Here is a 15,577-nt window from a genome sequence, read left to right on the forward strand (position 1 = left end):
GCTGAGGAGATACTTTTTTGGGCCATTTTTCTCTTATACTTTGTCATCTATATGTATGCTTATATATATGCATGCATATATATGTGCACATGTCTATACATGGCTGTGTTGTATGTGACTATATATGTGCATGCATATAGTCTTGTGTGTTTGTGATGTATTTATTCCCATTAGAAACCCCAAGATGGTGTTTAAACAGTAGACTCTCATATTTGAACATAGTTTTATATGATAGAATGTTTGTTTATTTTGCATTCATATGTTTGTTTACCCGTGTGTTTGCATATGCATTTACTTTTGCATTTTTTTCTGCTTTTATGTGTGCATGTCAGAGCTTATTTTATCCTCTCAAAAAATAAGATGCAGATAAGTGAATTAATATATCATACTTTTGGTATATACTGCATGGATATTTTAGGGTAAAATAAATATTACCTAATATCAGGGGAAATTAATATTTTTTAATCAACTCTCTGTGTACCTATTGATTTAACACTGAAATCCATTTAAAATAAACTTATAGACACAACAGCTACCTAAATTCTACTACCTCTATTGGAATATTAAGCCAGAGTATTATTTGTCCATATACATCCCAGTCTATGAAACTTATAAGCTATTAACTCTAACATGATTAAAAGAGTTGCAAATATACAGTGTTGACTCAACTTACTCTTTAGGAATTGCAAAATTCAAATATATTTGTGAAATTCAAACTGTTATCAGAATGCAGCTTGACAAGAAGGAATTTAAGTTTATAAAGAGATTTAGAGATGGATATTTGCACATTGTTTCTTACCAAGAATTTGATATGCCTTTCTTGTGAAGAGTAGCAAAGCCTTTAACTGTAAATAATGTCAATCAAAACAATAGGTTAGTTGGTACTGATATGCATCTATTAACATCTTATGTTGATATTACATAAAATTTTCATAAAACTCAAAATGATATGCTGTAATATTTGCAACATAAATATATACACAACATTTGAAACTTGCACTGTCTTTAAAAATGAATCTAAATTATTAAACATTGAGTGACAAACTGTAGAACATTTCCAAATCTGGCTTCCTAAATTTTTGTACTTAATACGAGGATATTTACCAATAGCATTTATGTTTAAGATTATTATTTTAAATATACATAAATGTAAATGTTATATTTTGATCAGAGATTAACTATACAAAACATATTAGAATGAACTATAATATGCCATGTATAGTGCTAGCTTTCTGTGATACATTATCTTCTTCATAAAAAACAAATACACTGTCGTTCTGGAAAATATTATCTTTCTCTAGCTAGTTATTATAAAACCACTCAAGAAACTGAGACAGTTAAATTAACAAAAGGTCTTTAATGTTTCTGGTTATCCAATATGAGGACGTCTGTTTATAGAGTATTGATGTGTGCATTATCTCCAAGTGAAAAGCATTTGGCAAACAAAACTTTGAGGTTTTCTTGAAAGTGGTAAAATGTAAGTGCTGTTTGTGACACAAACATATTATACTACAGTCACATTTGAACGCGCTAGTTCACAACTCAATACTTATTGAAATATTGCATTATCAAAATACTTGACACAAAAATGCTTAAAAAGATGTGGTGAAGATATGAATTAATATACCTAACAAATTTATTAACAGAGGTTACAGTTGAAAGGAAGAAAATAAACTGAGAGAGAATTAAGATATAAAGGAAGTAGAGAATGATGGAAAGATTTGATCAAAAGGAACAAAGTAAATATTTGGTAAACAAGGTGGATAGCAAAACTTCCACAGTTTGCATTTAGGGTTTAAAGGTCCAAATAAATTAAGGCATGCCAGATGGCACCATTAGTGGTACATTTAGAGAAGTGTATATGTACTTAAAAGCCCAGTGATTAGGTAAATCCAGGATAAACACAAAACAAATGGCAGATATTCATACTTAGAGTTTCTTTGACTGAAACTGCATGTTAACTAAAACTTTTTATCAACTCTGAAGTAATAATTGAATTTAATCACAATTCACTCTAAAGTGTAAAATAAGAATCCTTAAAATATCATTCAAAATTGACATCTGCATTTTCTAATTGACTTCTATAAATAAATTATTTATTTGTAAAATTAACTAACATGTTAGATTTTTAGAATATCCCACTTTCTAGCTATACTGAGTAATTGGATTCATGACACTGAAATGGAAACAACTAACGTACCTGTTTGAAAACATCAGAGTGTGGGCCGGTGGCTCACGCCTGTAATCCCAACACTTTGGGAGTCCAAGGCGAGTTGATCACGAGGTCAGGAGATCGAGACCATCCCAGCTAATACGGTGAAACCTCGTCTCCACTAAACACACACACACACACGCACACACACACACACACACACACACACACACACACACACATATACACAGCCGGGCGTGGTGGCGGGCGCCTGTAGTCCCAGCTACTCGGAAGGCTGAGGCAGGAGAATGGCGTAAACCCGAGAGGCGGAGCTTGCAGTGAGCTGAGATCGCGCTACTGCACTCCAGCTTGGGTGACAGAGCGAGACTCCGTCTCAAAAAAAAAAAGAAAAAAGAAAAAAGAAAATATCAGAGTGTGAAACCTCTTGAACTTTTTCTCAATATTTTTGATCATTTTATAATAAATACACCAATTGGAATTATCATCTATAGTATTAATTTCTTATTGTTCCAGGGTAAATATAGCACAGTAACGTTAAGTCAAAATCCTGAACATAGAAGCAACTACAGAATGAGATATTATGAATACATAACTTATTTTAGGTTCAAATGAAATCATTTATTTCAAAGTTATTTGAAATCAACACATATTGAAATATTTAAAAGATGGGCAGATTCAAGCATATTGTGGATCAAATCATGTTCACATTTTATTATAGTAGTGTGCATTACAACTTTTTTATTTTACATAGAAATTTTGAAATTATGAGTTCTATTATTTTCAAATTAAACACATTTAAAAATTTTCTACTGTTTGTTTTTCCCTCAGCCCTTGACACCAGACTTAAAAAAGTGTTTTATGATATTAAATCCATTTCATAACATGCTATGCATACTTTAAAAGATAGTATAATCTAGAACAATACCTTAACTCCCTGTATCACTCCTTTTTCTCTTTTTCATAGCCTTTGTAATAGTCCACTCTCGGAATATTCCTCTTTTCTTTGCTCCACCTGCCTTCTTTCCTACTATGCAGATACCAGTGCTAGCCTTCTTACTTTATATTGCTGTTCTTTCTCTAAATTACAGAGTAGGTTGTCTTCTCTTTCAGGGCTGGCATTGAGATTGCAAAGGGTCTTCAATGCTAAGTTGATTATCTCTCAGACTTGAATTTTGAAATCCCTTCCTTTTTAAGTATATATCACTTTTTCTAGACTTTCCTATCAGACACATTTGCTAAATTCATGCATATTTTAAATCAAATTATCTGAAATATTTTAATTAAAGTAAACATGTTTCCATTTGGAGAATTTTACAGCATTAAAATACGAAAGAGCAAGCGTGATATTTATAGGTAATGAATAATACATAACCAATTTTATTTATATTTTGCATTATAAGTAAGAACAAGATAGTAATATGCATATATGCAGTTTATTACTACAAATCAAGTAATTGTAAAACCTAATTGCTAAAATTTTGAACTGCAATTTTCTTTTCTTGTTTTTATTTATTTCCCTAGTCCAGTGCTATTTTGGAATATATTGATAACAAATAATCAGTAAGAATATATTTAATTGGGAGTTTTTATATTCTTTCTGTTTTTCTGTAATTTTTCCTTTTTACCATATTGATTATACCTGTGTGTATTTCAGTATTTTGTATTCCACGATATAGGTCACCATCTTTTGAATAGTTTAGATCATTAATGAGTAAATATCTAGTTAAATATTTTTTATCTTTAGAAATTCTTAATATTTTTATCTGGATTTTTGCTATAAATTTCAAACATTAACTTCTAGGTGATGAACTAATAGCTACATTATTTATTCAACATTTGAAATGATGTCTTTTTTTTCAAAGATAAAAGACCCAGAGCTTCACCTTTTTCTGAATGACTACACCTCAGTCTTCACCGTCACACAGACTGGTATTACTCGCTACCTCACCTTACTTCAACCAGTGGACAGGGAAGAACAGCAAACTTACACCTTTTCGGTAAAGAGCTTTTGTATAAATATATATATATATGTATGTATGAATATATGTATGTGTGTTTGGATGGATCTGAAAGAGATGAATGGTTAAAACTGAAAAGGTCATCGACTTGGGGGAAAAATACATTATTTTCAATACCAGAGAGAAGATCAATGAAAAATTATTTACATGTATCGCTCTTTGTTTGTAATTTGTGTAGCTATATTAACATTCTTCCTCATAGAAAAAAAAAGAACTTTTCAAAATAAAAAAAGAAAGTGCGAATTTCAGTCTTTACCAAAGTCATAATTGTCTTAAATTGAGATACAAATAATTATTGCCTAACCTTTTTTGTTGTTGTTCTTGCATTTTTTATTTAGTCATAAGGTTGAGCCAGTGATTCTCAAGAGGGAATAAATTTTCCCTCCAGTGAACATTTAGCAACATCTGGAGGCATTTTTGTTTGTCACAATTGTGAAGGGGTACTATAGGCATTTAGTAGGTAGACATAAAGGATGCTGCTAATTGTAATACAGAGAACAACCCCCCACAAAAAAGAGTTATCTGTCCCAAGGTGTCAATAGCACTAAGGTAAATAAATCATGGGTTAGGCTAATCAAGGGGGAAAAAAGTAAAAGTTACTAAAGTTGTGATTGTAAATATCATGAGATAGGGAAATACACACGTAAACATACATACACATGCACATAAACACGTAAATAACAAGTATAGTAGGGTTGACAGTTAAATAAAGATAAAATGTAACTTCTAAGTATATTCCAATTTTTGAATCAGACACAGGAGAAAGATGAGCTAAGAGAAAGCACAAATTAAGATATATAGAAATTATTCCTGGAGAAGCCTACACAGAAACAGATGAGAACTTCCAGGAAAGTTTATGTGATGGTTAAAAGTTAGATACAAAGTGGATTTAGACAAAGATGGTGGTGCTGTAGCACTGATTTGGCAGGCATTGTTAAAATGTTGATAATGCATAAAATATCACAATTAAATGATGCCATTTAGTCCTTTGAAAATTGCCACTGGGTAAATTACTGTGATACAGTGTGCATCTAGGGAGTCTACCTTCCTGATGGTATAAACATATTGACTGTAAAAGGACTATTGTATGCAAAATATGTAAATGCAAATAATATTTTCCAATTAAGTTTTTAAGGATTAAATTGTAGCTAACCCTAAGAGTCAGCAATGTTACTGACCCACTTTAAATGATATTTTGCATATCTGATTATTTAAAATATGCCGGGAGTTGAATACCTTAAAACAAAATCTTCAATACTTGCTTCTTATCATATTAGAACACTTTTAGTATGTGTAATGTTATATCTTTATTACCTCCTTTTATCAACAAAATATTTTTGCACCCTTTCAAATTGTAAGATTACCTGTAAGAAACGTGTTAAACTGTAAGAGCAAACTCTGTACTACTTATATTTGCAGAACATCTCTATTAAGTGTGTTTTTCTACTCCCAAAGATAACAGCATTTGATGGTGTGCAAGAAAGTGAGCCAGTCATCGTCAATATTCAAGTGATGGATGCAAATGATAACACACCAACCTTCCCTGAAATATCCTATGATGTGTATGTTTATACAGATATGAGACCTGGGGACAGTGTCATACAGGTAACTAGTCATATGAGTGTACACTCAAAGTTGCTATGTACATGGGCATTATATAATGTGTTCATTAAGAAATTACTTAAGAAACAAAAATTGATTTCACATTTATTGTAGAGCATAATTAGTTTAAATAGCTTTAAATTTCTGTTACTTTTCAAATAAAAGCATATCTGGCAGGGCATGGTGGCTCACGCCTATAATCCCAGCACTTTGGGAGGCTTAGGTGGGTGGATCACAAGGTCAAGAGATCCAGACCATCCTGACTAACACGGTGAAACCCTGTCTCTACTAAAAATACAAAAAAAAAATTAGCTGGGTGTGGTGGCAGGCACCTGTAGTCCCAGCTACTTGGGAGGCTGAGGCAGGAGAATGGCGTGAACCTGGGATGCGGAGCTTGCAGTGAGCTGAGATTGCGCCATTACACTCCCCCCCCCCGGCCATCTCAAAAACAAACAAACAAACAAACAAAAAACAACAACAACAACAAAAACACAGCATAAAAGCAAACACACACCCACACACACATAAATAAAAGAATATCTATATGGACTCTAAAGGAGATTTAACTGGTTATTAGAGGTAAACATAGCTATTTGTTGGTAGTAAGTGAATAAATGCTTGGTTGTTACTTTCAAAAAAAAATAGCTATTTGACCAGTTTATATTTTATTAATATACTGAATACATTAAATCTTCAAATTACTTTTCACTACTGTAGAAATTGATTAAATTTCACTTGGAGATAGCTACAAAAAACTGCCGCCGGGCGCTGTGGTTCAAGCCTGTAATCCCAGCACTTTGGGAGGCCAAGACGGGCGGATCACAAGGTCAGGAGATCGAGACCATCCTGGCTAACACGGTGAAACCCCGTCTCTACTAAAAAAATACAAAAACTAGCCGGGCGAGGTGGCGGGCGCCTGTAGTCCCAGCTACTCGGGAGGGAGGCTGAGGCAGGAGAAAGGCGTAAACCCGGGAGGCGGAGCTTGCAGTGAGCTGAGATCCGGCCACTGCACTCCAGCCTGTGCGACAGAGCAAGACTCTGTCTCCAAAAAAAAAAAAAAAAAAGAAAACAAAAACTGCCTTAGTAAATTGGTGCATAATCCCACTAGATATTGGTTACCTAGATAAAATGTAATCATTACAGCAGAGAAAATTTAAATTAGATAGTAAATGGTACCTTTGAAAACATGTAAGTCAGGCAACATCTTTATTCCTGATTTATCTTATTTTTACCATTATCTGTGCTTATTACATTTAAATAAGTTATTTCAAACACACACACACACACACACACACACACACACTTTTTTTCCTCTAGATCTTTTCCTCTCCCATCAAGGTCATATCCCTTATAATATATGAAATTAACTTATTTTCTTCTTTCCCTCACTCCAAATTGAAAACTCAGGAGTTTAGTAACTTTGGCTGCCTTGTTTGGCACTGTAATGCCAGCACATGGCAGACATATTAGCCATGCAGTAAATATTTATTCCAGGGATAAAACATCGCTAACTTTGCATTAATTGCTAATTAAAATTAGAAATCATTCAGTGCGGCCGGGCGTGGTGGCACACACCTGTAATCCTAGCACTTTGGGAGGTCGAGGCGGTCAGATTTCCTGAGCTCATGAGCTCGAGACCAGTTTGAGCAATATGGTGAAACCTCGCCTCTACTAAAATAAAAATTTTTAAAAATTAGCCAGACATGGCGACATGCGCCTGTAATCCCAGCTACTCTGGAGGCTGAGGCAGGAGAATTGCTTGAACCCGGGAGGTGGAAGTTGCAGTGAGTCAAGATGGTGCCACTGCACTCCAGCCTGGGGACAGAGCAAGACTTCGTCTCAAAACAAAACAAAACAAAACAAAAACAAACAAACGCACACAAAAATGTGAAAGAAAAAAGAAATCATTCAATGTGACTTTTTTGTTTGTGAATTAAGATATGCTTTCTTGAGTTCTATAGAAGGGGTGACATGATAGCCTGGGGACTGGGAATTCAACAGAACGTTTATTCCATTTGTAAATAGTGTCTGCTGTATATTTAGTAAAGAGAGAAAAAACGTTTCAAACTGCTACAGTAAATTTTTTAATATATTGGTATGGTACTTGTCACATTAATGAAATGAATGTGTTAAAACATTAGATTTCAGGGCAGAACTCTAACTAGTTTATTTCTGTATTTGTGGCATCTGTATCTATAGTTCATGGTATATAGTAGATGTTTAATACAGTAGCTGCTGATGGCACAAAAGATACTGGGGACTACTACGGAGGGAGAGAGGGAGAAGGGACAATTGAAAAATTAACTATTGTGTACTATGTTCAGTGTCTGGGTGACAGAATCAATCATACCCCAAACCTCAATATCATGCAATATACCCAGGTAATAAACTTCCATATGTACCCCCTGAATCTGAAATAAAAGTTAAAATTATAAAATAAAATAAGTATAGTGTAACTACCTAATAAATGCTTATCTGAGGATGAAAGAAAGGAAGACCCTTAGACAAGTAATTATGAATGAATAAAGATATGAAAGAATGAGAAGCTGTAGATACATGGCTATTAGCTCCAGTCAATTGATGGACCATGAGAGCTGCATTTTTCTGTGCTAAAGCACCTTTTCACAGGTAGAAAAATAATATTTTACATAAATAAAAGAATGACAATTATTGTCATGTCCTTATTTAATTAGACCTGATTTTCATCTCTATGTCATAATTGGAAATGACAGTAAGTTTACACAGAAAAACAGCCAGCAGGGAACTACAAAGTGTAACTAAGAAAATCATAGCAATTATATGGAGAAACTGTATCTCAAAAATGTTTGCCTTAGGGGATCAAAGGCTTATTTCTCTCATTTGAAGTCTACAAAAGTTAATTTCCCTTATGTATCTCTTTGTAAAACGAATATTTCCTTGCCTTTAAAGACTTATGTTTTACATATTTCCCTGAACTATGCAGATTGTGAAGATAGATTGGTGTTTGTGTCAGCATACCTACAATTTAAAAAATTATTTAAAAGTCAACAAATGAAGCTTTATAATTAGTATTTTAATGTTATTTCTGGTATGTGGTAGAAGGATGGTCTCACTATAAAACATACTCCAAGAACCTAGACATAAAATAGTTCTCATTGAGAGAATATATCTAAAACAAAGAAACTTGATACAAAACTCTGATCTACATGTACCCTTTAAGAGTCATGGCCTAGGTCCCTATGCTACACCTCGTCACAACCCTGTCTTTCCCCACTGACTTGACACAAGATACATCAGTTTACTTGGTGGTTAGTAAACTGATGTCAAAGACTGAAAGTGTCAGAAACAAAAGTGACAATGAGCACTTTCAAAAAAAAAGACACTCGGGTAGCAGGTTTTAATTATTGTCATTTTTAATGTAGCCATGAGACTCTTTTAGCGTGATGTGAGCACATACTCAATTTTTTAAGTACAGTATATTTTTCTTATTAAGAATTTACCCTGTCTGCAAGGAGCAAATGAGTTGGTTATAAAGTTTTACCCAGATCCATGTTATAAGTTCTCAGTTATAAATTGAGCTTCTGACTTTATATATGTCCCTTACACTTGATTTTGGCCAAAAGGACTGGAGTGATTCCCACGCACATGGGTCATGAACAACACTTAGAGGAGTGCTGCCTTAAAGCATCAACATCATCTTGCGTAACTGGAGCTGAAGTATAATCACATCATCTTCCATAACTAGAGCTGAAGTATAATCACATTATTAACACATATTTTGTTTAAGGGAAAACTACTGCATGAAATGATTTCATTTTTCATTCCATGCAGAACATTTTATGGGATGTCAATGCAATCTTATAGGTTGACACTAATAAATACCATGCTCCATAAATACCACTCCACACATTGCTAGTTTTCTTGAAAAGACAATTATTCCCCATAAAAGATACAGATTTTACTATTTTGAAGATGTAGATTTAAATACTAGTAGCTAGCTATCCAATTAATGCTCCATAAACACTATTCGTAAACATCTGCAATTCTCTTAAACTGTGATTCTCAATGACAATTGAATATTAGCATTCTGCCTGAGGAACTTTTAAAATATTGATGCCAGCACTTCATTCTAAGATGTTTGTATTTAAATGATCTGACCACCCATAACAGAGTCACTTAGACAGATTTTATTTAAGAAAATGAAACAGTTCTAATATGCAGCCAATTTTGAGAATTACAGTTTTAAACAACAACAATATTTTAAAAGTACTACTGAATAATTGTACTTCTTAAGTCATTAAGATAGAATCCCACATAGAGTTGAGTCCTCTGATCCTCACTCCACCTCTTTTCATTGTTCTTTTGTCTTTTAGTTCTCCTTCCCTTCTTCTGTGATGCTTCCTACTCCCATTTCCTATCTTAGACTCTACTCCTTCCAATTTCTGTGCTCCACCAATTATTCCATTTCTTTGACTGCAATAATCTTTCTCCACTGACTAATTCCTTCCCTTTGCCCAATTAACATTCTTAACATCCCCAGGTACTGGTCTAATCCCCACTCCCAGATAAAATTCTTCGTGCTTTTATCCCCCTCTGATTATTTTCCTTATCAACAAAAATGTATCAATCTCAGTGCCTGCATACATATATTGATCTATATCTATCTCTATATGTATATTTGTATTTATCTATCTTATATATAATATAACCTGAGTTTAACTCACATCACACCACTAAAATCATGTAAAATTATATATCCCATCAGTCTGTTTCTACATGTCAAACTCAAAAGTCCTTAATCTTGGTAAAACTCTCAACTATACCCTTTTATGAATAACTTCCCTAGTTCCTATCCTACTTCTCTGTTGGCTGAGAGATGTTACTGACCCCTTGTTCAATTATCACTCTTTAAAAATTAACGTTCTTCAAATACCTAGATATACTTCTTTTCTTTTTCATCTATTCTCAAGTTTTCAATCATCACCTCTATGTATACTTGTCTGCCAAAGTTAAATGCCCTGTGATGACCTCTTTCCCAAGCAGCAAACTGACATTCCAGATATCAGCTGGACATGACAAAGTGGATCTTTCACAAACACTTCACATTGGACATATCCTAAAATACATTAATCCATTATCTTTATTTTAATAAACAAACACACAGACTCAAAACATGCATCTGGTTGTGTTGGAGGCAGCTATATTGTGATGCCTGCCATTAATCTTTAAGCTTCACAGGCAGTAGGGTAGGCACCTTGCAGTCTTGTTTGTTTTCCTTCTGCTTTACCTGCCTACGTCCAAACTATTGTTCAGTTTAGGCAATTCGTATTTTAAAATGTATTTGCAGATCATCATTTCCTCTTTTTTTGTTAAAGATTTTGTTTTCTGAGCAGTTTTAGGTACACAGCAAAATTGAGAGGAAGATACGGTGATTTCCCAGGTACTCACTGTCCCCACAGATGCATACCTGCCACATTATTAACACCCCATACCAAAGTGATACATTTACTACAATTAATGAACTTACATTCGCACATCCTTATCATCCAAAGTCTGTACTTTACATTAGGATTCACTCTCGGTGTTTCATGTTATGGTTTTGTACTAATGATGTATACCCACCATTGTAGTACCACACAGAGAAGTTTCACAGCCCTTAAAAACCTGGGCTGTGCCTATGCTTCCCTCCCTCTTGCTTCCTTCCTTCCCCTGACAATCATTGATCTCTCTATTGTCTCATAGTTTTGCCTATGAGGATAGCATACATTTAGAATCATATGGTATGTAGCCTTGTCCAACTGGCTTATTTCATTTAGTATTACGTACGTAAAGTTCCTTCATTTCTTTTCATGACTTAATAGCCCATATCTTTTTAGTGCTGTTTATTATCCCATTATCTAGATGTACCACAGTTTATTCATTCTTCCATGAAAGAGTATTTTGGTTGCTTTCAAGTTTTGGCCATTATTAATAAAGCTGCTGTAATCACCCATGCTAAGATTTTTTGCTTGGACACAAATTTTCAACTCCTTTTGGTAAATACCAAGGAGTGGGATTGCTGGATCATATAGAACGAATATGGATATCGTTGTTAGAAACTGCGAAGCTGTCTTCTAAGGTGACTCTACTAGTTTGCATTCCCATTTCCACAACCAATTTCTTTTCCATGCCTATGTGCTGCCATAATTTAGGCTACTACAGTAGACTATGTTGGGCAATCTGGCTATTTCTACAGATTTCCTACCACACTGTTCCAGATGATTACTCTGAAACTGAGTCAGAACAGATCCTCACCCTCCTGGAAAAGCTACCAATGGAAGGAACAAAGCTCCACACATACAGTCAAGGACATCTATGTAATACTATTAAATATATTTGTTTCATCTCCTGCTACATCCCTTCATATTGTGGATCTTGAGGATATATAGGATTTTGTTTTACTTGTTTTTAGCATAGAATATTCTTCCTATTCTATAACTGTTGAGGGCTCTCTCAGGTTGAAGGTTTGATCTAAGTTGTGTCTTTAAAAAGAAATTCTTTAACACATAGTACAATTGTTATCTCTTTAATACGGGCTTTATTTTCCTAGCAAGTCAAAATTAATTGCTTCCACATACCAGCTATCACCTCTATCTCCTACATATTTTGCTGTGGCATGCATTAAGGCTAGCTTTTACATGTCTGTCTCCCCTACTGACCTGTAAATTCCTTTAAGACAAAAATTTTTAATGATCTAACCACCAGTGGTCAGTATAATGATTTACACACAGTAGGGATTCAGTTAATGTCCATAGAATTTAATTCCCTTGACTAATCTACCCTCAATAAGTTTAGAAAACACCTCATTCTAGATATATGCTCTATTTGGCTTAAGAATTCTGTCACACACTAAGTATCATCTCACATAGTCCTTTCCCGAGATGATCTCTAACTTAACAGCTTTAGCCAAGCTACCCCTTCCTGCTCTTACATTGGAAATATTTTGATTTCTTAGTTATGCTATATAATACGTCATTGAATATTAGGACTGAAAAAATCTTTGAACATAATTATTTTTCATAGTCTAATTTTACAGAAAAATGTGAGTTAATATAATGACAGATGACTGTTCCAAATTAGCGAGGGTTTTAAACGACAGAGAAGATGTGGAATCCAACTTAAAGACAATAAAATTGGGAGGCAGGCTAGCTAGTTGCATTTCTTTCTGCCACTTTGTACTATTACGTGACATAACCTTCTGTACCTCAGTTTTCCAGTCTTTAAAATGGTAATAATAATAGTATCAACCTCGCAAGAGTGTTGTGATTATTAAACTAATTATATAAACTACTATCACATATGTGCTTAGCAAATGCTGCATATGTGGTAACTTGCTATTGTTGTACCATTCTCATAAATTATGTAAAGCACTTAGGATTATTTATTAATATTTGTTACCTTATCTGTGTATATCTCTGTGTGTCGTGTGTTATTTAGTGCACTGTGGAGGACACATGTACATAACATAAAATTACATATTAAATTACATATTAAATTCTGTTTTTATAATTTCAAATATTCAAGTTTAAGATAAAACTATATAGTATTTTAGTGTCTCTTGACAATTTATTTCACACAAGATTGGGAGGGTTCAGACTGATATGGCCGTAGATGACAATTTGTTTCAAATAATGATTTTGTTTTCTTTAGTTTGTGTGTATAATGTCATGATTAAAGTTTGAGGGTTATATTTACTTAAGGTCTTGATGGAGTTTAGTATTTCAGCAAATACCATATAAAGACTTGATGAGCAAAGCTTACAAAAATATAGACCTATTTTTTACATTAATACACAATTTTAATTTATTTTTGATATTTGAAACATTTTTTTTTTTTCTAAAGACCATTCCATATCTTGGCTAAATCTATTTGTATTACAATTGAAATATATACACCAACATGTAATTCTGAACTTATACAGGTTATTCACTCATGCTGAGAACTCTAATCAAATTTCAAGTTTGATTACACTATCTGAATTTTTTTCAGATGGGTTATATTCCCCATCTAAGAAACCAGGAGGCTGAAGCAGGAGAATCTCTTGAACCCGGGAAGTGGAGGTTGCAGTGAGCCGAGGTCGGGCCATTGCACTCCCAGCTGGGTGACAGAATGAGACCTGTCTCTTATACACATCTAGATGTGTATAAGAGACAGGAATGAGACTCTGTCTCAAAAAAAAAAAAAAAAAAAAAGAAAAAGAAAAAAAGAAAATAGCAACACCTTCCATTTGGTTGGAAAAAGTTATTCTTGACACATTCTCATTTACTCCCATCTCCAATCTATTATCAACTCCTATCAATTTTTCCTCATATACTTATTTACTACATCTACCTGTATTTCTTTCACAGCCACCATCAACTTTCACCTAAACCCGTGAAATGTCCTTCTTGGAGCATCATTTATGTCTCCTCTCTCCCTCTTCTTCATTCATTAGCCAGGGGACTATATTAAATTTGAAATCACATCAAATAATTAGCATGCTTGACCCTTTCAATGGTTTTCTACTGCTATCAAAATAAAGTTCATAATCTGCATCCTGGATTACTGGATTAGTGTTCAATTTCTTCACTTAGCATTTTACCCCTCTCTTATCTGTTATGATGCTCCCACTGTGAGGGGATAACTTTTATTCATATGCTTTCCATCTTTTAGGTCTTAATTTGAATGCCACTTCCTCAAAGAAGCCTTCTATGATTTCCTTTTCTCAATGTTACCCATTTATTATCTTGGAGCATCCTAACTTCTCCTTCACAGCACATTTCAAAATTTATAATTATATGGTTAAACTATCTGTTTCCCTCACTTAATTAATTATAGGCTCAAATGGAGTAAACTTATTGTCAATTTTTTTTGCATACTTTTCTTCTTTTTCCATCACTACTGTATGCCTAACATCTTACCCAGTCTCAGCACATTGACCTTTAATAAATATTTGTTAAATGAATAAATGGATAAAAATAACTAATAGATGTAGGAAAAATATGTATTAGGAATTTATGTATGAATCATGGGGAATTACTTATATTTCAGGTTAATTCATTTTTAAATTTTTTACAAAGTAAAATATTTTAAACTACGGTTATATTAGTATCCCTAGAACATAGTACTTCCAAACTGGATTATTCAGAAGAATCATTTCAAAAAGGCCCATGAGATGCTAAACTGACTGAAAACATAGGTCAATTATATATGATTTTAAAGAGGCAAAGTTAATTAATACATTTATTTGAAAATTATTTATTGTGTAGAGCATTTGAAGTATCGGGCACGATGCCAAATCATAAGAAATAAAGAAACTATCAACATATAGTTTATGACCTTAAGTAATCACTAGACTACTAATGCAGAAAGGCAAACTATATTTTGGTTTTATAATACATGACAAATATGACATATCATCAAATTCAACATTATTTAGTGTTTAGCACATATTTCAGTATATCTTAAAACGGTAGGGGCTATATAGTCTAGAGTAAGCTTTTCCATTTTATAAATTTGGAGAAAATGCTAATGCTAGCATTATAGTAATCACAATTCCCTGCATTTTGAATTTGTATAACTGAAAAAGCATATTTAGGTTTTATATTATTTTTCAGACATTATCCCCTTTCCTTGATATATTTAACAGTACAGCTTTTTAAAGAAAACTTATTTGTAAACACGATTATTTACTTTAATATTTATCTATCATTTTTTGGTCAAGTGAAAGATGTCCAATTTCAATAATTAATGCTTAGGTGCTTGCATTTTTTTTTTTTTTTTTTTT

The 15,577-nt window shown here is 33.4% G+C and overlaps 1 protein-coding gene across 1 annotated transcript in view; it reads left to right on the forward strand.

The window, feature by feature from the left end:
- PCDH15 (protocadherin-related 15) overlaps positions 1 to 15,577 on the forward strand; it is a gene marked incomplete at its 5' end in the record, with an annotated part of 518,346 nt that overhangs the window by 144,353 nt on the left and 358,416 nt on the right. Inside the window, 2 exons of the mRNA XM_011971273.1 lie at positions 4,036 to 4,170; positions 5,647 to 5,796. Coding sequence (XP_011826663.1) covers positions 4,036 to 4,170; positions 5,647 to 5,796 — 285 coding nt within the window. The remainder of the gene's footprint in view (positions 1 to 4,035; positions 4,171 to 5,646; positions 5,797 to 15,577) is intronic.

The sequence above is a fragment of the Mandrillus leucophaeus genome, unplaced genomic scaffold (genome assembly GCF_000951045.1).
Source record: "Mandrillus leucophaeus isolate KB7577 unplaced genomic scaffold, Mleu.le_1.0 Scaffold999, whole genome shotgun sequence".
Taxonomy (NCBI): domain Eukaryota; kingdom Metazoa; phylum Chordata; class Mammalia; order Primates; family Cercopithecidae; genus Mandrillus; species Mandrillus leucophaeus.